At 38.7% G+C, this 19,479-nt stretch overlaps 2 protein-coding genes across 2 annotated transcripts; both read left to right on the forward strand.

Annotated features, from left to right (window-relative positions):
- Window positions 1-849: 849 nt before the first annotated feature.
- On the forward strand, window positions 850-1,954 carry LOC114651280 (olfactory receptor 6N1-like). The gene has a single exon (XM_028801224.2). It carries the CDS (start codon window positions 861-863, stop codon window positions 1,812-1,814), a length of 954 nt encoding a protein of 317 aa, XP_028657057.2. The 5' UTR covers window positions 850-860; the 3' UTR covers window positions 1,815-1,954.
- Window positions 1,955-8,988: 7,034 nt separating this feature from the next.
- On the forward strand, window positions 8,989-19,102 carry LOC114651281 (olfactory receptor 6N1-like). The gene is made up of 4 exons (XM_028801225.2): window positions 8,989-9,078; window positions 13,093-13,211; window positions 13,328-13,463; window positions 18,131-19,102. The coding sequence occupies exons 1-4, from the start codon at window positions 8,989-8,991 to the stop codon at window positions 19,100-19,102; spliced, it is 1,317 nt and encodes a 438-aa protein (XP_028657058.2).
- Window positions 19,103-19,479: the final 377 nt, after the last annotated feature.

Consider the following 19,479-nt stretch of genomic DNA (forward strand, 5'->3'; position numbering starts at 1 on the left):
TATTATAGTCTTTTTAGTTAGCCAATAAAAGGGGTCATTTTGCTTGGCTTTTCACATTTGATTTGAGTCTGTAAATGTATGGAAGGCTTAAAAGCAGACACACAAACTCAGCTGAATTATCTGCTATTATCCCTTCACACCACAGATATGACACTGTTAGTGTTGAAATAAAGATGTGGTCTAACAAAATAAGTGTGCTTTTATTCAAGAATTAACCTGAATAAAATAAATAAGAAGCATTCAATTGACAACAAGATACCAAGAAAAATGGATTGATCCATGTTTGTGTGTCTGCTTTAATCCCTTCAGTGCTAACCATAAATCTTTCCCTTAAGAATTCCTTGCATTAATTCACCTGTGATGCACATTAAGCTTACTGGCCTATAGGTGCTTGGATCTGCCCGGTCGCCCTTTTTATATAACGTGATGATATCTGTCATTTTCCAGTCCTTCAGAATTTCCCCAGTGTGCAGTAACTTCCTAAAAATGATTATGTAGACCTCTTTTGTAAGTCGCTTTGGATAAAAGCATTATGCAAAGCAAATAAATGTAAATGTATTGAGATACATTTTGACTTGTCGCAATGATGTACTTGACTGAGTCCATGACCACTTTTACAAATCTAAAATCAATAAATTAATTAGTGTTTTAAAACTAATTTTGAGTTATAAAATGTCAACAATACTTTTAACTTCTTCATGGCTTAATTAATAGAATAATATTGCATAAAACCGTAATCAGTATAAATATTGTTTGGAGTTGGATAGACTGTTATTTCTAGTGACTATAAGATATTTCAGAAGATAACCATGTAAAAATCTGTTTTTTTATTCCATTCACAGGAGAGCTTAACAATCACCATGCCTAATGTCAGTCTGACAACGTCATCAGTTCAGCAGTTCATTATTGTTGGCTTTCCAGGATTTCAAGATCTTAAAAGCAAAACCCTTTTTTCTGTGTTTTTCCTCACTGCCTACCTGTTAATATGCCTGGGGAATCTCACCATCATTTTAACACTCACAATGGATGAAAATCTGCACAAGCCCATGTATGTGCTGGTTTGCAGTCTGGCCATTCTAGACATTGCTTTTTCATCTGTCACAGTTCCGAGAATACTGGCCATTCTCATGTTTGACAGCAATATATCATTTGATGGTTGTTTTGCTCAGCTTTTTCTGTTCCATGCTGTAGGAAGTTCACAGTCCTTTCTTTTGATGCTGATGGCATATGACAGATTTGTGGCTATCTGTAATCCACTTCGGTATCCCACCATTATGACCAATCGAGTTATATTGAAATGTATTATTTTATGTTGGTTTGGTGGACTCATTGCTCCTGTTATTCCACTCATTCTGGCTCTTAGACTGCCTTTCTGTGGCCCCAATAAAGTTATGCATCTCTACTGTGAACTTGCTTCTGTGGTCCGACTGGCTTGTGCTGACATTTCAGTTAACAATTATGTGACTTTGGCCATTGCTATGTCTGTTATGATTATCCCCTTGACGTATATTTTATATTCCTATGTAAGGATTATCATGTCAGTGCTCAAAATTGCCAGTTCAGAAGGACGGGTCAAGGCTTTCTCTACTTGTGGAACACACCTGGTGGTAATTTTTATCTTTCTTTTTACTGCTGTTTGTGTTCATATTTCCAACCGGATTCCAGGCACCTCTGAAGATGTACGCATAATGGCAGCAGGGGTCCAAAATGTGATTCCTCCACTAATGAACCCAGTCATCTACTGCTTAAGAGCTAAAGAGATTAGAGATAGCTTTGTAAAAACTCTCCGAAAGTGTAAAATGTTATCATTCTGAATTAAATAATTTGTGTATTCTGATATGATTGGAATTCAAATGTATCATATCTTACCCGTGAATGTATATTTAAGATTTTAGGGTATTTACCAATTACATACTCTTAAAACAGAGAATAACATGTAGCCACGTGTGTCAATGCAATGCTGGTACAAACACAATACTCTATATAATACTATATATATATATATATATATATATACACACAGTACAGTGGAACCTCGGTTCACAATCATAATTCGTTCCAAAACTCTGGACATAAACCGAATTGGTCCTGAACCGAAGCAATTTCCCCCATAGGATTGTATGTAAATACAATTAATCTGTTCCAGACCGTACAAACTGTATGTAAATATATATATTTTTAAGTTTTTAAGCACAAATATAGTTAATTAAACCATAGAATCCACAGCATAATAGTAAACTAAATGTAAAAACATTGAATAACAGTGAGAAAACCTTGAACAACAGAGAAAACTAACACTGCAATAGTTTGCGCTATAGCACTACCAACCGCTGGCTAAAAACACTTTTTTTTTAATGAGTTTTAAGCACAGGGAAAAAAATGAACATTTGAAAAAATCCATAATTTAATAAACCACCAAGAAAAGTAACATTGCAACAATGCACGCTACGAACCGATCGCTGTAAACAGAAGTGAAAACAAAATCAAGCCCAGTGCATTCTTTAACTGCCTTCCTACCTTATGAGTCCAGCTCTCTCTCTCTCTCTCTCTCTCGCACTGCCTGTGTGTGTGTGGCTTTCTCTCGCGCTGCCTGTGTGTGTGCGTCTGTCTCTATCTCGCGCTGCCTGTGTGTGTGTGCAGTTCTCTCTCGCGCTGCCTGTGTGTGTGTGTGTCACGCTCTCTCGCTCTCTCTCTTGCTCGCTGCACAGGAAAAGCACAGGGAGAGACTGAACATGTACAAACTGAAAGGGAAACTGGCTTGTTCGTATACCGAGTGCGTGGTCATGAACCGAGACAAAAGTTTGGCAAACTTTTTGGTCGTAAACCGATTTGTACGTGTACCGAGACGTTCGTGAACCGAGGTTCCACTGTATATCTCTATATATAATCTTCATTTGGATCTTGATCTTTGTTTGTCCGCGAATGAATTAGAAGAAGAAGCACTAGATGGCAGTAGAGAGACAGCTAAAACATAGGCATTGCATTAAGAATCTCCTCCAGGCTTATACTACTGAAGACTGTAGTACTCCAGTCACACCTCAAAACACAGACATTCAAACTAAACAAATTGTTGTGCTTTAAATTAACTAATCTTTATATATAATCTTCATTTGGATCTTGATCTTTGTTTGTCCGCGAATTCCACGCATGCGTAGACCACCTTCCAGTTTAGTACGTTGTTGTTACTCACGGATGTCAACAATGTGCCGGAATAACAAAAGGGGTGGTGGACAGTGTTACGCTGGTTAGCTCCTGAGGTCTGGTTAGAGAATGACACTGCCGAAGATAAAAGATACGTGCCTACTTAACATATGAATGAAAGAAAGACAGTGGGTAAAATGAATGACAACGTAACAGCACATTCCGGAAATTATTATTGTTACGTTGTAGCCGGCGAGTGCTGCGCGTCTCACAGTTGTACCCTGGCTTGCTCACATGTCAGTGAAGTGATCCCTATTTATGCTTTAAAGAGCCTGGATACCTATGTGTCCCCCTTTTATAACCATTGGTCCGTGTATATTGCCTTACTCTTTGGATTGCCACAAAGCAACCTGCGAGACTGGAGAAAGGTTGAGAAGAGATTGTGAGAGGAAACGACAGTGTCATGAAAACAAGACGGACTGTCAACGGAGAGTGATTCGGACAGTGATTCCGAGTAGGCCGTTCCTATCGAATCAATGTCCAAGGGTTTTGTTTTGTAATTTTGTTTCCCTTATAAAAAATCATAATGCTGTGCGACGAAGGGCCCAGTTCACGCCTGGCAGCCGCGTTTAAACAGGGAGCCCTTCACAGACAACTTTAACATGCGCAACGTAGTTGGGCGCACATGGCTAGTATATATATATATATATATATATATATATATATATATATGCTCAAAAAAATTAAAGGAACACTTTTTAATCAGAGTATAGCATCAAGTCATTGAAACTTCTGGGCTGTTGATCTGGTCAGTTAAGTAGCAGAGGGGGTTGTTAATTAGTTTCAGCTGCTTTGGTGTTTATGAAATTATCAACATGTGCACTAGAGGGGCAACAATGAGACGACCCCCAAAACAGGAATGCCTTAACAGCTGGAGGCCACTGACATTTTTCCCTCCTCATTTGCTTTTTCACTCGTTTGGCATTTGGCTATGGTCAGTGTTACTACTGGTAGCATGAGGCCATACCTGGACCCTACAGAGGTGGCACAGGTAGTCCAACTTCTCCAGGATAGCACATCAATACGTGCCATTGCCAGAAGGTTTGCTGTGTCTCCCAGCACAGTCTCAAGGGCATGGAGGAGATTCCAGGAAACAGGCAGTTACTCCAGGAGAGCTGGTCAGCACCGTAGAAGGTCCTTAGCCCATCAGCAGGACTGTTATCTGCTCCTTTGGGCAAGAGGAACAGGATGAGCACTGCCAGAGCCTACAAAATGATCTCCAGCAGGCAGGCCACTGGTGTGAATGTCTCTGACCAAACAATCAGAAACAGACTTCATGAGGGTGACCTGAGGGCCCGACGTCCTCTAGTAGGCCCTGTGCTGAATGCCCGCCCGGTACCGTGGAGCTCATTTGGCATTTGCCATAAAATAGCACAATTGGCAGGTCCACCACTGGCACTCTGTGCTTTTCATAGATGACAGCAGGTTCACACTGAGCGCATGTGACAGACGTGAAAGGGTCTGGAGACGCTGTGGAGTATGTTATGCTGCCTGTAACATCGTTCAGCATGACCGGTTTGGTGGGCGGTCAGTGATGGTCTGGGGAAGCATATCCATGGAGGGACGCACAGAACTCTACAGGCTAGACAACGGCACCTTGACTGCCATTAGGTATCGGGATGGAATCCTTGGACCCATTGTCAGACCCTATGCTGGTGCAGTGGGTCCTGGGTTGGTCCTGGTGCATGACAATTCCCAGCCTCATGTGGCGAGAGTATGCAGGCAGTTTCTGGAGGATGAAGGAATTGCTACCATTGACTGGCCTCCACGCTCACTCGCCTGACCTCAATCCAATAGAACACCTCTGGGACATTATGTTTTGGTTCATCTGATGCCACCAGGTTACACCTCAGTGATACCCTGGTCCAGATTTTGGGGGAGATCCCCCTGGACACCATCCGTCGTCTCATTAGGAGCATGCCCCCCCCCCCCCCCCCCCCCCACCCAACATTGTCAGGCATGCACACCAGCATGTGGAGGCCATACAAACTACTGAGTATGATTTGGAGTTGCTGCAATGAAATTTCATCAAAATGGACTCTCCTGCCTGCCGCATCATTTTTTCACTTTGATTTTCGGGGTGTCTTTGAATTCAGCCCTCTGTAGTTTGATCATTTTAATTTCCATCAAATGATTGGACATCCTTTCGTTCCTAACACATTACCATGTCAGTCCATATCAGTAGAGATAGCCAGCAGGAGTTTTTTTCCCATTGAGATCAGATGTGTTTTCAAAGCGTTCCTTTATATTTTTTTGAGCAGTTCAGCCACCACAAGCGTTTTAGCTACGTGATATTTTAAAAACCTATTAAAAAGTGTTTATTTTTGTATTCTGATAATACATCTAATCACATCACAGTAGTAAAGCCACTAGCATGCATAAAGCATGTTGATTCTAAAGTCATCGATTGCAGAGGTGTCAACTCATTCCAAAGAATACCTTAAGGCAGGGGACATTTATATGTTTAATTTCCAGCATTTCTCTTTTAAAGACTGGCTTATAAATTGGAATAAGTTGGACACATGCATGATTTGATGAACCCAGCAGGGGTTTTGCACTTGATTCATAGGTGCCTTTTGATATTCCTGTAGTATTGATCAAGCGCTCTATTGCAACATGTTCAGAAAATGACAAACTGGTAAAAATGACGCAGAATTTCGCCCAGTGAATGCTAATTAAAATCGCCCAAAATAAGCCAGTTTTGAATGCACTGACTGGATCGTGTTTAAAGAATCCAGTTCTGACATTGATGAATTGATAGACCATGTAACAAATTATAAAAAATTCTGCCAAGAACACCATAATCCTCGTCAATTCTGTCCATGAATTATTAGAGATTTAAAAGTACTGATAACCAGAAGAAACAAGGCATTTTAACAGAGTATATTAACTGAGCAGCACAGGACTGTAGTAACTACAGGGGGATAAAAATTGGTGAGCCACAGCATGAAGTAATGGGAAAGAGTAATGGAAACTCGGTTAAGAAGTGAGTTGATGATTAGTGAACAGCAGTATGGTTTCATGCCAAGAAAGAGCACCACCGATGTGTTGTTTGCTCTGAGGATGTTCATGGAGAAGTTTAGAGAAGGCCAGAAGGAGTTGCATTACATCTTTGTGGACCTGGAGAAAGCATATGACAGGGTGCCTCGAGAGGAGCTGTAGTATTGTATGAGGAAGTCAGGAGTGGAAGAGAAGTATGTAAGAGTTGTACAGGATATGTACGAGGGAAGTGTGACAGTGGTGAGGTCTGTGGTAGGAATGACAGATGCATTCAACGTGGAGGTGGGATTACATCAGGGATCCACTCTGAGCCCTTTCTTTTTTGCAATGGTGATGGACAGGTTGACAGACGAGATGAGACAGGAGTCCCCGTGGACTATGATGTTTGCTGATGACAGCAAATGATCTGTAGCGATAGTATGGAGCAGGTTGAGGAGACCCTGGAGAGGTGGAGATATGCTCTAGAGAGGAGAGGAATGAAGGTCAGTAGGAACAAGACAGAATACATGTGTGTGAATGAGAGGGAGGTCAGTGGAATGGTGAGGATGCAGGGAGCAGAGTTGGCGAAGGTGAATGAGTTTAAATACTTGGGATCAACAGTACAGAGTAACGGGGATTGTGGAAGAGAGGTGAAGAAGAGAGTGCAGGCAGGATGGAATGGGTGGAGAAGAGTGTCAGGAGTAATTTGTGACAGACGGGTATCCGCAAGAGTGAAAGGGAAGGTCTACAGGACGGTAGTGAGACCAGCTATGTTATATGGGTTGGAGACGATGGCACTGACCAAAAAACAGGAGACAGAGCTGGAGGTGGCAGAGTTAAAGATGCTAAGATTTGCACTGGGTGTCACGAGGATGGACAGGATTAGGAATGAGAACATTAGAGGGTCAGCTCATAGTTGGACGGTTAGGAGACAAAGTCAGAGAGGTGAGATTGCGGTGGTTTGGACATGTGCAGAGGAGAGATGCTGGGTATATTGGGAGAAGGATGCTAAAGGGGAAGAGGAAAAGAGAAAGTACTTTATTGAATCTGTTTTTACATTTACTTTTATATGATGATTTATCAGTTTCAGCAGTCCTAAGATATAAACCATTTCAACAACAATGTAAAAATTAGCAGTAAAATTATTTCATTTGTAGTAGATGTCCATCACTGAAACATATTGCAAACAGGTCAGAAAGAAAGCCACCTCAAATCTGTTTGACAGACATCATCCTCTTTGCTCTAAAATCCAGCTGTTGCCATCAGGCCTAGGTTTCCAAAGGCAAAGAGCAACAGATTTAAGTACTTCTTTATTCCTAGAGCTGTAAGCATTTTAAATTCTGTTATTTGTAGGGATGCTGCTAAACGATAAATTCTCCACTATTAGTTTGTGTACTTTTGAAAGTAATTGTTCTTCTTTGTATTGATCTTGCATGTGTGTTTATGCAATGACATTGGTCGTCAAATGTTGTGTCTTTGTTTATCTATTTGATCTCTATAGCAATGTCTTCTGTATTTGTATTTTCCTGTTGCAAACAGGCAAGTCTGCCTACCTATCTACCTGATGACCCTGCATACATTTCCTTATAGAGAACGCAGAAGAAGCCATAGAAAGACGCCTAATGTCACTTCCACCCATACACTACAAGTTCCTCCACTTCCAGTCTGGTGCATGTAGAGTTGATTCAGAAAGTATTTAGACTCTCTCTCACTTTTTCACATTCTGTTATGTGGCAGCCTGGTGCTGAAATGAATTCATTTTTACCCACATCACCAAACACTCAATACCCCAAAATGACAAAGCAAAAAACAGGCTTTTATAAAATTTTCAAAATAAGACAAGAAGCGAATGTAATGGATGAGGTGGGCAATACTCTGGTTCTGCTGTAGGGCACAACAGCAAAGCCAATTCAGAAAAGAGTGTGCTGTGAGCAATCTAGTAATAGAAACCTATAATTAAATTGTCTGTTTAGTTATTTGATGTAGATGTTTTGCGGTAGTTGGTGCAGTGGCCAGTGTCCTTATCACAAATCTTCTTGGGCTCGGGGGTCAGAAAAAGGGGATGTGTGTTAATTACAGCATATTTCTAGTCTTTAGCGTTAACACAGATAGTCATTCACAGTTTGTAAACTCACTGACAACAATCAATCCATAAATACACAGGAAGAATGGGCAATCACCATGAAGACCCTGGTGCTCTAAGGCAGGAATTGTAGCTCTGCACTATATCTCTGCCCACGTTAAAACTTCTGTACTACTAATCTGTACTTATTCATCTGTAACCTAATTAAAACTAAATGTACAACTACAGCTTTTATTCAGTCCTTGTTACTTGATTGCAAGCTACACACGTGCTTAACCTCTCTGTTAATACCTGTCACTATAGACAATTGAAGCATGTGCATGCACGACGATGCCGGTGTTGCCATTCATTTGCCAAACATTTGCCTGAAACCACCCGAAAGGTGCTGCTGACAGACGTTTTCTAAACCACTCCCTACTAAAATCTTTTCCAACATTGTTTAAACAGGCCCTAATAATTCCTTTTCTCAAGAAACCCAGACTCCGCCCATCTCAAGTAGGTAATTACAGACTCTCCTGTCCTTTCTATCAGAAACACTACAACATGCTGTCTCTAACCGTGTCTCTTTTTTTTCTTATACAGAACAGATTGCTTGATCCTGATCGGTTGGACTTAAAGAAGGCCCATTTAACCGAGATGGCTCTACTTACCGCTGTCAGCACATTACAGCAGGCTAGAGCTACCAACATCTGTCCTCATCCTACTAGATCTTTCCACTACCTTCAATGCGGTTAAACATCAGATCTTCCTTGCCAGCTTCTCTGACTTTGACATCACTAGGACTGCCCCCAGGTGGTTTGAGTCCTACCTCTTGGGTAGGTCACGCTGTGTGTCCTGGCATGGAGCAGCCCTGCCGCCAGAATATCTTCGGCCCCTGACAATTATGGTTGAGCACCTGGCTCTGTACTATGATAATTTTGCCTCCCAAAGCTGATCGAGTGACGTGCCTATGCTACATTCAAGCTTAACGTCAATCACATTGAAATTTCGCGCATCCATAATTAAATTTATAAAATATCGTATCGCATGTCGTGTCTCGTGATTAGTGGAGGGTCTGGTAGCTCTGAATTAAAATTACTAACAGAGTCAACGTATATTTTTGCAATGTTTTTATTTCTGCATGTGTATTGATCACATTGCCCACCTTCAGACCTTAACATTTGCGTCATACATGTTCTTGACGTGAATCACCACATCTTTCAAATGATGTGACAGATCCTTTGAATATTTTGCCTCTAAATTTGCACAAGAGGCAGAGATCTCCTTCGTGCTCATGCTCATAAAGTTTAAAATTGGACAAAAAAAGGCGGTATATGTTGTTTAGGCTTTCAAAACGCTGGGACAGTTCTGAAATTAAGGAATCCATCACAACGTGAAACTCACGTCTTCTGAATTTTACTTCTGGATCTTGGGATTCCTGATCATCTGCATCTGCGTCAGATTCGTCAGACTCAAAAAGACGTCTTAACACAATTAATTACCTAATTACAAAGAGAACTATTTCATTTATGTTAGGTAGAATACCCAGAAGGTACTGGGCGGTCTCGTGGCCTGGAACCCCTACAGATTTTATTTTTTTCTTCAGCTTTCTGGAGTTTTTTTTGTTTTTTCTGTCCCCCCTGGCCATCGGACCTTACTCTTTTTCTATGTTATCTAATGTTGTCTTATTTTAATTTCTTATTTTGTCTTTTATTTTCCTTTTCTTCATTATGTAAAGCTCTTTGAGCTACTTTTTGTATGAAAATGTGCTATATAAATAAATGTTGTTGTTGTTGTCTTGGGATTTCCATTTCATTTGCCACAGCTTTAGCCTTGCACAAGAGAGCCTCCCAATACTGATAGGTGCCACGGTTGCCTCCCCCTGGTGGTGGCTCTGCATGGAGACATATGAAGAGTACACCAGACAAGCACAGGGGAGCCTCAAGAATTGGTGCTGGGCCCTCTCATCTTCTCTCTATATGCTTCCTTACTAGGACGTATCATCTGGTCCTATGGTTTCTCTTATCAGTGGTAATCAAACAGCAATAAAAACAGCATTTATTTCTACTGGACGTTTTAGCATGTAGCTCAAAGTCTGCTATAAGATGTACTAGAGAAAGTTACAAAAAAAGAAAAACAAATTAAATTAGGTGAGAATAATGAATGTTAGCAAAAATAAATCCATATGAGCTTACATAACATCTTAATACATAATTCGCCTGCCTCCTCATTCACTCACTCACGTTCGTCCAAAGCCAAATGCGCAGTCGCCTTCTGCGAAGCTGCCCGAATAACCTTACAAGACCGACATCCAACCCCAACATCGCAGCAGGCGGCGAATTTACGGCCGCGAAAATTCAAAGAGAAAAGCGACTTTGACCGACATCCAACCCCAACATCGCGGCAGGCGGCAGATTTATGGCCGCAAAAATTCAAAGAGAAAGGCGACTTCGATTAAAGCTCTAGAGACCTGAAAGGTGATTTCGACAACAGCTCGATGCCTAATTACGCATTCTGATTCAATTACGCATTCATTCAATACACCTATATTAGGTTTGTGGTGCTTATACTTATTACTATTCCATATTGTACTGGAACATTCATTATTCAATATTATACTATAGGCCTGGAAAATTCATCAACTAACAGTACACGCCTGTACAGTAATGAGTAAAGCGGACTACAATCATTACAAAACAACTTCTTCGTTACTTGTCATTTGTTCTTCATACACTGCTGACACAAACTCGTGCCCGTTTCATCTTACATTGTCGAAACGGGCTCTTTGTCTAGTAGATATATAATTAGTAGGAAAGTAGCACTCTTATATACAATATTATAATGTAAGTCTGAGGTGAGTACAATGATAAGGTCAGATGGCCAAGAGGACAGAAAAAACAAACAAACTAAAAAAAAACCCTACTGTTGAACTGGAAGAAAAACATGATGATATGCAGCTGTACCTGTCATTTACTCCTAAGAAGCACACGGCATCAGCTAGAATCTCTGCATGTCTCCCTGATATTGCAACCTGGGTCAAGGAACACCGTCTCTAGCAAAGACAGACTTTCTTGCTATCCCAAATCGTCCATCTGTTTGGCACCCCATCTCTGCACAGCTTGGTTCATTATCGCTGTGCTGTGCTAGTTAAGGTTTGAAATAGAAAAGGCTTACGATTAGCACCATCTAGTGGTGAAATTCAACATTTCTTTACTTGAGGAACAGCCTGTCTCTGGGCAATGATGTCATAAAGCTGTGCCCCAGAGAGTAAAAACAAACGGGAGAGCATATGTTTGTCTCACTTCCTTATGCTTTGAAGGCATTGTTGGTACATAGAAATGTTTATAGATGTTTATTTCTCTGTATTGATGCATGTTTTTGGGTCTGTTACATATTTAAAGTTATTTAATGAAGTATTTTTCAGGTAAAAAGTTCTAGCAACGTAACACTGTTATCAGAGTTTTCACTGCATTATGAAAGTTTTTCTGAGCGTACCTCTTTCAGACTTTCTTAACAGCTTTGCCAGAATGTGCACAGATAATGTTTGCCATTCAAGTGAATGTTATTTATTTTTATATAAGGAATAAGTAATTCTGCCATTAAGTTTATTGTGTGAGTTCATATATAAGTATTTCTCACATTCTTGTATTTACGACTTGTAGTTTTACCCTATTCCAACTGGCTTCAGTAAAGAAAGCAAACTGGAAACTCTTGTCTGCATGGTCATTGGAAGAGAGTTTATCTGACTGTTGACTCAGGCAGGGCGCTTGAGGCAGAGGGCAGGACAATCGCTAACACTCGCCAAGACGGTGGACAAACGTAGAGTGGCGATCGATGATAGGCTATTCTTTGGGGACCATGTTGCTACAGTCTTTCAGTTTTGCAGATTCACTCTAACCAATATCTGCAAGATCAGACTGCAGCTGACATAATATACAGCACAACTCTTGATCCAGGCTTTGGTCTTGTCAGGTCTGGACTACTGCAACATTCTGCTGGCAGGAATACCAGCATGTCACTCCTCTCTTCAGATCACTACACTGGCTTTCAGTAGCAGCAAATATGAAGTTCAGATCCTTGATATTTGCGTAGAGAGTAGTCAATGGGTCAGCACCTATATAAATGGAGACATTTGTGAGATCCTATGCTACTTCTCGCCCACTCAGGTCTGCTAATGAAAAGTGTCTGGTGATACCACATCTGCATGGTATCAAATCTCAGTCCAGACTCTTTTCATGTGTAACTAACTCCTTATTGATGGAATGAGCCACACACTTCCAACTGGAATGAGAACTCCCTCAAAGTGTTTAAGAAGTGTTTTCTTTGGTGAATTTCTGTCTAACTGATATCAGTTGTTAAGTTTTATAATCAAGGAATTGTTCACTTGTGGTGCTCAGTTTTGTAACCCTTTCCTGTCACACTTGTTCCCATATAGCCCCCAGATTGATGTTTATTCAGTTATGTTAACCGATTTTGTAAGACGCTTTGGATAAAAGCATCTGCTAAGCAAGTTTTACGACCCTTTAAGCCCATTTTTGGACCTTATTTTCTGTAGGAAATGACACCCTTATGATAAAGAGTAAACCAACAGGAGTCTTCAGCAAAAATGATCAGAAAGGCTTGAAATTGTACATGCCACATCAACTGGCCTCAGGGTTCACCCCCCTAATGGGATATAAGGGGTCAACTTAACTCTTTTTCACAAAATTAAAAAAAATTAAGATTGTTATGTCATATTCATGTGCATAGAGGACAGCTTAACGGCTTTTGTCTTAGTGATACTCCACCATTTAAGGGATTGTTGTTATTGGCATAGTATACTAATGTCTGTTCTCTTCCTCCATTTTCAGACTGTGACATTGATGACTATACCACCTCTGACATCACTTCCAGTGTCCATCTGCCTGGACCCATCTCTTCCTCAAAGCCAGAATATCTGCCATCTTAGAGCAGTCACAACTGGACTCACGTCTGCGGAGGTGTTAATGATTATTAAACATTATTTTTTTGTTTCATTTAAAGACAGTTATATGTGGTTTGCCATTAGGTTCTCCAGACCGTACTGTTGTGTCTATTCTCTTACAGTGGTGAGCTGACAGGATTTGTTGTGACGGTGATGGAGCTACAGAATGTGGTGTTCTTCATCCAGGACACGGTAGCAGAACTCCAGTTAATCAAAATCCAGGCTGGGAAACAATGGACTCAACTTGCTGAAGCGGAGGTATGTAACGTGTCGCTCTCCAACAGGTATTGTGGCCATTACTTCCATAACTGGTATTGTTTTAAACTTTTTCAAGGTCAGTGATTATGACTATATATAAATATATATATATATATTTTTATTTTTGATCCTTCCCTAGGACAAAATCAATTAAATTGTTTAAAAGGACAAATTACTATTGCAATTAAGAATATTTTGACTTTAAACATTTAACTTGAAGCACTCATTTTAATATTTCAAATATCTGACAAAAGTATTCTAGTTTATTATATACAGTACTTCTACCTCATGATGTAAATCATTTCATGTCTTAAGAATGCCCCAAATTAGGATGGCTTATGCTAATTCAGACTTTTTTATATTTTCATACTTCTGATTTTTTTTTTGTTTTCTACTGGAACAAAAGTAGGTTAAGAGTTTTGTCTAAGGCCACACAAAGAGGCACAGATGGCCATGGAACTGGCAACCAATGCCTTTCCTACTACACTCCTCTTCCTGCCTTCAGTTTTTTATTGTTGTAATCAAAAAGTTCATTTTTGTCTGCAGCACTTTGTTCCATAAGGCTTCTGGCTTACACAGACATTGTTCTGTACACTACAGGTGCTGACTACTGTGAAAGGTTTCTTCTGACAGATTTTTCATACAGATCATTTCAATTGTGGTTTTCTTATTTTTTTATAATTGTATTCTACTTTGACTCATCTTGTTGATTTACCTTTCTTTCTCTGAACATCATTTTTGAACTGCTTGGTTGGCCACAGATGTGAACTTTAACATGAAAGAAAAAAGCAATGGCAGAATTGTGTGTGCATGGCACAGGGCACTTTATTACTTTTACAACACTGAGACTTTGTGAGACTTGTATTTTTACACACAGTCACCTTAGTTTTGCGCCGCTCTGGGACATCTAATTACAAGCTCATAATTTGTTAGTAATGAGCTTACATTTACTTGGCTCTTCTTCAAGGAGCTCATAAACAAGCTCCCCAGAGTGTCAGATTACGCACTCCCTCCTAGAGTCACTAATTGAACCTCTTAATGAATCACAAATCAACTTATATTAAACTGAAATATAGCCAAGCACTTTTAACAAAGCGAACTGCATGTCCAGAAGACGCGTGCCCTGGATCTGTAAGTGTCTATCGCCTTCTGTCTATGTCTAGGATTGTAATGTTCATATTTTTAACTGTTTGGTAGCAATCACACTGAAAGGAAGAAATTTTCAACTATACCAAGAAAAAATGTACAATCCTATACTAAATAAACATAAACGTAGAAACAAGATATATATCTATTTTAAGCCATCCTACCAATATATATATAAAATACATAAGTATAGCATATAATATATTACATATATAATATATTATATATATATTTATAATACTGCGCTGGGATGGCGCCCTGTCCGGGGTTTGTTTCCTGCCTTGCGCCCTGTGTTGGCTGGGATTGGCTCCAGGAGACCTCCGTGATCGTGTAGTTAGGATATAGCAGGTTGGATAATGGATGGATGGATGGAAATATTTATAATATATTAATATATATATATAAATATACACTAGGGGGGCCAAGCCCTCAGCTTTTTTGGCACCCAACCTCCAGTTGCGCCTAGAATATTAGTAAAATCTGTAAATGTACAAAAGAAAAATTATTATTTATGGTAGTCAAAATCACAAAATTCTATAAATATGTAAAAGAAAAATTATTATTTAATGGAGTAAAAATGATGAAATAAAATATTTACTCTCTTACCGACTGGAGTATTCTCATTAAACTTAGGTCCACTATGCTCGATGAGTATTTATAAGAGACTAAATAAACGATCCATTCATTTTAACTGACATTCTTATAGATAAAAAAACTTTTTTAAAAAATGACTCCTGTTTAAATAACAGGAAAAATCACATGAAAACTAAAGTGGAATGGGTCATCGTAACTCGATCTTCAGCTAACTAAATCACATAAATACAAACATTGGTGTTATGAATAGATCATTTTTTTAATAGCTACCTGTGAAAGACAGTTTACTCGATCAAAATAAAAACCACGACTTTCTTGATATTTTAGTTTATAATTAAAAAAAAAGGAATAAGAATCTGAAAATCTAACAGCATCGCATTAACGTTTGATAAATTCTGAAAAGGTTGATACCAAACATATATATAAGCCCGATCAAAAACGTCACATAAAATCATTGCACAAATTTGTTGCACTTTTAGGCTTAGGATCTTATATATATGTATGTATGTATATATTATGAATATTTACAGCCTAAGAATAAATATAAAAAGAAGAAATGTGTTTTAAGTTATTAAGTATGAAGATGAGTATATTAAAAATAATTAAAAATTAATTAATAAGATCAAATTAAGGATGAATAGAACAAAGAAATAAGTATATAAACTAGATTAAATAAAAAGCATACTATAATTTTCGAAACTAAACTAAAGATAGACATGGAAAGAAAAATCATACTAAGTAAAAAGGTATATTAAAATATTTGCAAACTAAATTAAAAATAAAGGTAAAAAACAAGAAATGTATTTTAAGTATACAAAACAATTCAACCCTAAAATGAAAGTAAAAGCAGCTCCGACATGTTAAAAATTACTTGGTATTTTAGTTTTCAGAAAGGACCAAAGTATGGATAAAAAAAGGTTCAGGATATTGCTGATTTTTAATGTTAATTTACTTGACCTTTCCCTACATTGACCTATACTTTATACAGTTGCTGTACAAAGCAGGTTCTCCTTTTACACTTTTAATTAAACTACCTTATCACTTTTTATAAGATTTTGGGCTGCAATTAAGCTGCTCTTAATAATAATAATAATAATAATAATAATTCTTTGCATTAATATATGGTGAATTTATGTCCCTGCCCAAACAAGTGTTTTTACTGTCAGTGATAAGGTGTGTGTTAAAATGAGTAGCGACATCATATTTTGAATTTTATTCCTGAATGTATACTTCCTTAAAGTTTCTTGAGTAGCACAACAGTAGTAATGCCTGATGCTCCATAGTTAGGAAGAAGATTATGAATAATGATACACCAAACCTACCACCATTAAGGAAACTCCCAAAAGTAGAATAGCTGTTATTTATAACAAAAGAACTAACGTGCATTATGTTTATAGCCATCTAGCTGTAATAAGCTCATCTCCAGTTGGTATGAGATGCAGTTTACAAATATGTGAAGGTCAAATGTCATCTTCCACTCTTGTATACTGCCTGTATTACAACATATGGACATACAACATTTAACAAACAAGAGGAGACTGTTCAGTCCACCAAGCTTGTTTATTTAGCTGACGGCTGAGTTGTCCGAAAATCTCAACACTTCTTAAAAGTTGTCAAGGCTTCTGCTTCAACTCCATGTCGTGATATTTCCGATTCCCACAACTCTCTGCAAAAAGAATTGCTTCCTGTCTGCAGCCCTAAATGCATTTCAGTCCTAATTTCCTCTGATGTGCTTGGGTTTGTGTTTCACCCTTAAGCTGAAAGAATTCTGCCGGATCTACTTTGGCATTGATCATCTGAGACAAGAAAAAACAACTTTTTGCTATATAGTTTTGGAGGTTTATAATATTTTCAGATATGAGCCAACATTCTCAAGCCTGCTTAATACAATTCAGGATCATAAGGAGAAGATGCTTACCTCAATGGGTAAAAAGCAAGAATTATTCCTGTAAAAGTTAAATTTGAACACTGCTGTATGTGTGCACCTGGCATGTGTCTGAGTCTCATATCCTTCTGAGCTTATGCTTAAAGGCTGACGCTGTTATTTTATTATTCACTATGATAAAATGTATTTCTTGTCCTTTACATAACCCCTTAAGAGAAGTGCTATATTTATGGCATAACTTTTCCCTTACAATACTGTTTCCTGTTTTGAAACCAAGCTGGATCAAAATATATATATAGGCCATTGTTCCTTTCTCTTCTTTGTGAAATTCACACATCTCCTAAAATAAGAATAAAAATAATACATTTAAAAAGTCACGTACATCCTAAACAAACAGGAATATCAATCAAGTTGGCCATGTCCTGTTAGCGACTAGGTATAACCAATCATGTTAAAAGTTTTCTGAATTTGTAATGAATTCCTTTTAAAGAAAAGTGAGCTAATCAATGAATTGTATAAATATAGCCTGAGGACATTTTTTCTTTTGTAGCAATGTGACTAATATGTGGCTAACATGTAATGCACTTGTTACCTCTTCGAAGATTTAGATAAAGAATAACGATTGATGCTTTCTCCTGTCTGTGTTTTATTGCTTAAATCGGGGCATTCCAGTGTGTGTGTGTGTGTGGGGTGCCTGTCTGTATTATTAAAATTTTCTTCAACATTCCCCAACAGGGTGCCGGTCCATGATGATGCCCATTCACATACACCCACATTCACACATATAGGGGCCAATATGAAATTTCCAGGTATTTAGTAAAGGAGGAAGATCGGAGCACCTGGGGAAAATCCTGCACTCACAGTGGACACTGTCTAGAACTGTATATCGGACTTCAGCCCAGCATGCTGGATCCATAATTTAGCAGGTCTAACCATAATGCTACCATTCCATCCTAGGAAGTGTATTACAGTAATATTTCTAATTATTGCAATTCATTTCAAATGCTGACCCCATTAACTTTTCTTTTTTTTTATTTCACAGAAGACGTCCGAGGTCATCATGACTAATGCAAGCCTGACAACCTCATCAGTTGAGCAGTTTATTGTCTTTGGCTTTCCAGGATTTCAGGATCATGAAAGCAAACTTCTCATTTCTGTAATATTCTTGATTGCCTACCTTTTTATTTGGCTGGGGAATGTCAGCATTATTGTCACATTCATGTTGAATGAAAGCCTGCACAAGCCCATGTATGTTCTGATTTGCACTCTGGCAGTGTTTGACATTACTTTTTCATCTATCACAGTCCCAAGAGCACTGGCAGTTTTAATGTTTGACGCCAGAGTGGTATCGTTTAATGCTTGTTTTGCTCAACTTTTTCTTTTTCATGCTGTAGGAAGTTCACAGTCCTTTCTCTTAATGTTGATGGCATATGACAGATTGGTGGCCATCTGTAACCCCCTTCTCTACAGCACCATTATGAGCAACAGAGTCATTCTAAATCAGATCACATTGTGTTGGCTTGGCGGATTCATTACTCCTTTGATTCCACTCATTTTGGCTCTCAGGCTGCCCTTCTGTGGTCCCAATAAAGTTATGAACATTTATTGTGAGCTTGCCTCTGTGGTCCGACTGGCTTGTAGTGACATTTCAGTTAATACCACTTTGGCTTTCATCATTGCTATGTGCACATTGCTCATCCCCTTGGCTTATATTGTGTATTCCTACATATGCATCATTAAATCTGTGCTCAATATTGCCAGTTCTGAAGGACGGGTCAAGGCTTTCTCTACCTGTGGGACACACCTGATGGTAATTTGTATCTTTATTGTCACTGCTGTTGGTTTTTACATTTCATATCGGATCCCAGGAAGTTCTGAAGATGTGCGCACAATGGCAGCTGTGTTGCAGAATATAATTCCACCGTTACTGAACCCTGTTATATACTGCCTGAGGAATAAAGAGATTAGAGACAACTTTGTGAAAAGTGTAAAAAGATGTAAAATATTACCATGATGAGAAGCAGCATTTTTCTGCTATGATATGAGTGAATATGTTAAACATAAATATTTTTTTGCAATTCCTGAGCCTGTTGCCTTTTTACAGTAAAGTTTACTTTGCTGCTCAAGCTATTACTATGAATCCTCCTTTATAATTTATCCATTTACTTTGATATGCATTGTACTGTACTCAAGTGAAGACATGATTCTTTTTATTTTTGTTTAACTAAACAAGGTACATTATTATAATACTCAATATTAAGAATAAAAGATTTATGAGCACTAGACAAAATATGTGCTAAATCTAGTGCTGGAGTGTTCATCTCACAGAGCAGTCATGCTGTTAAAGTGGGTAACAAAGGTTAGAGAGCGCTAGAGAGAAGAATCAGGGGT

The sequence above is a fragment of the Erpetoichthys calabaricus genome, chromosome 4 (assembly GCF_900747795.2).
Source record: "Erpetoichthys calabaricus chromosome 4, fErpCal1.3, whole genome shotgun sequence".
Taxonomy (NCBI): Eukaryota; Metazoa; Chordata; class Cladistia; order Polypteriformes; family Polypteridae; genus Erpetoichthys; species Erpetoichthys calabaricus.

Excerpts from the sequence above, each read along its gene's own strand:
- LOC114651280 (XM_028801224.2), top strand. The coding sequence starts at position 861 with ATGCCTAATGTCAGTCTGACAACGTCATCAGTTCAGCAGTTCATTATT.
- LOC114651281 (XM_028801225.2), top strand. The coding sequence starts at position 8,989 with ATGCGGTTAAACATCAGATCTTCCTTGCCAGCTTCTCTGACTTTGACA. Across the intron at positions 9,079-13,092 it reads GTTTGAGTCCTACCTCTTGG|ACTGTGACATTGATGACTAT; the intron begins GTAGGTCACGCT and ends CTCCATTTTCAG. Across the intron at positions 13,212-13,327 it reads GCAGTCACAACTGGACTCAC|TGGTGAGCTGACAGGATTTG; the intron begins GTCTGCGGAGGT and ends ATTCTCTTACAG.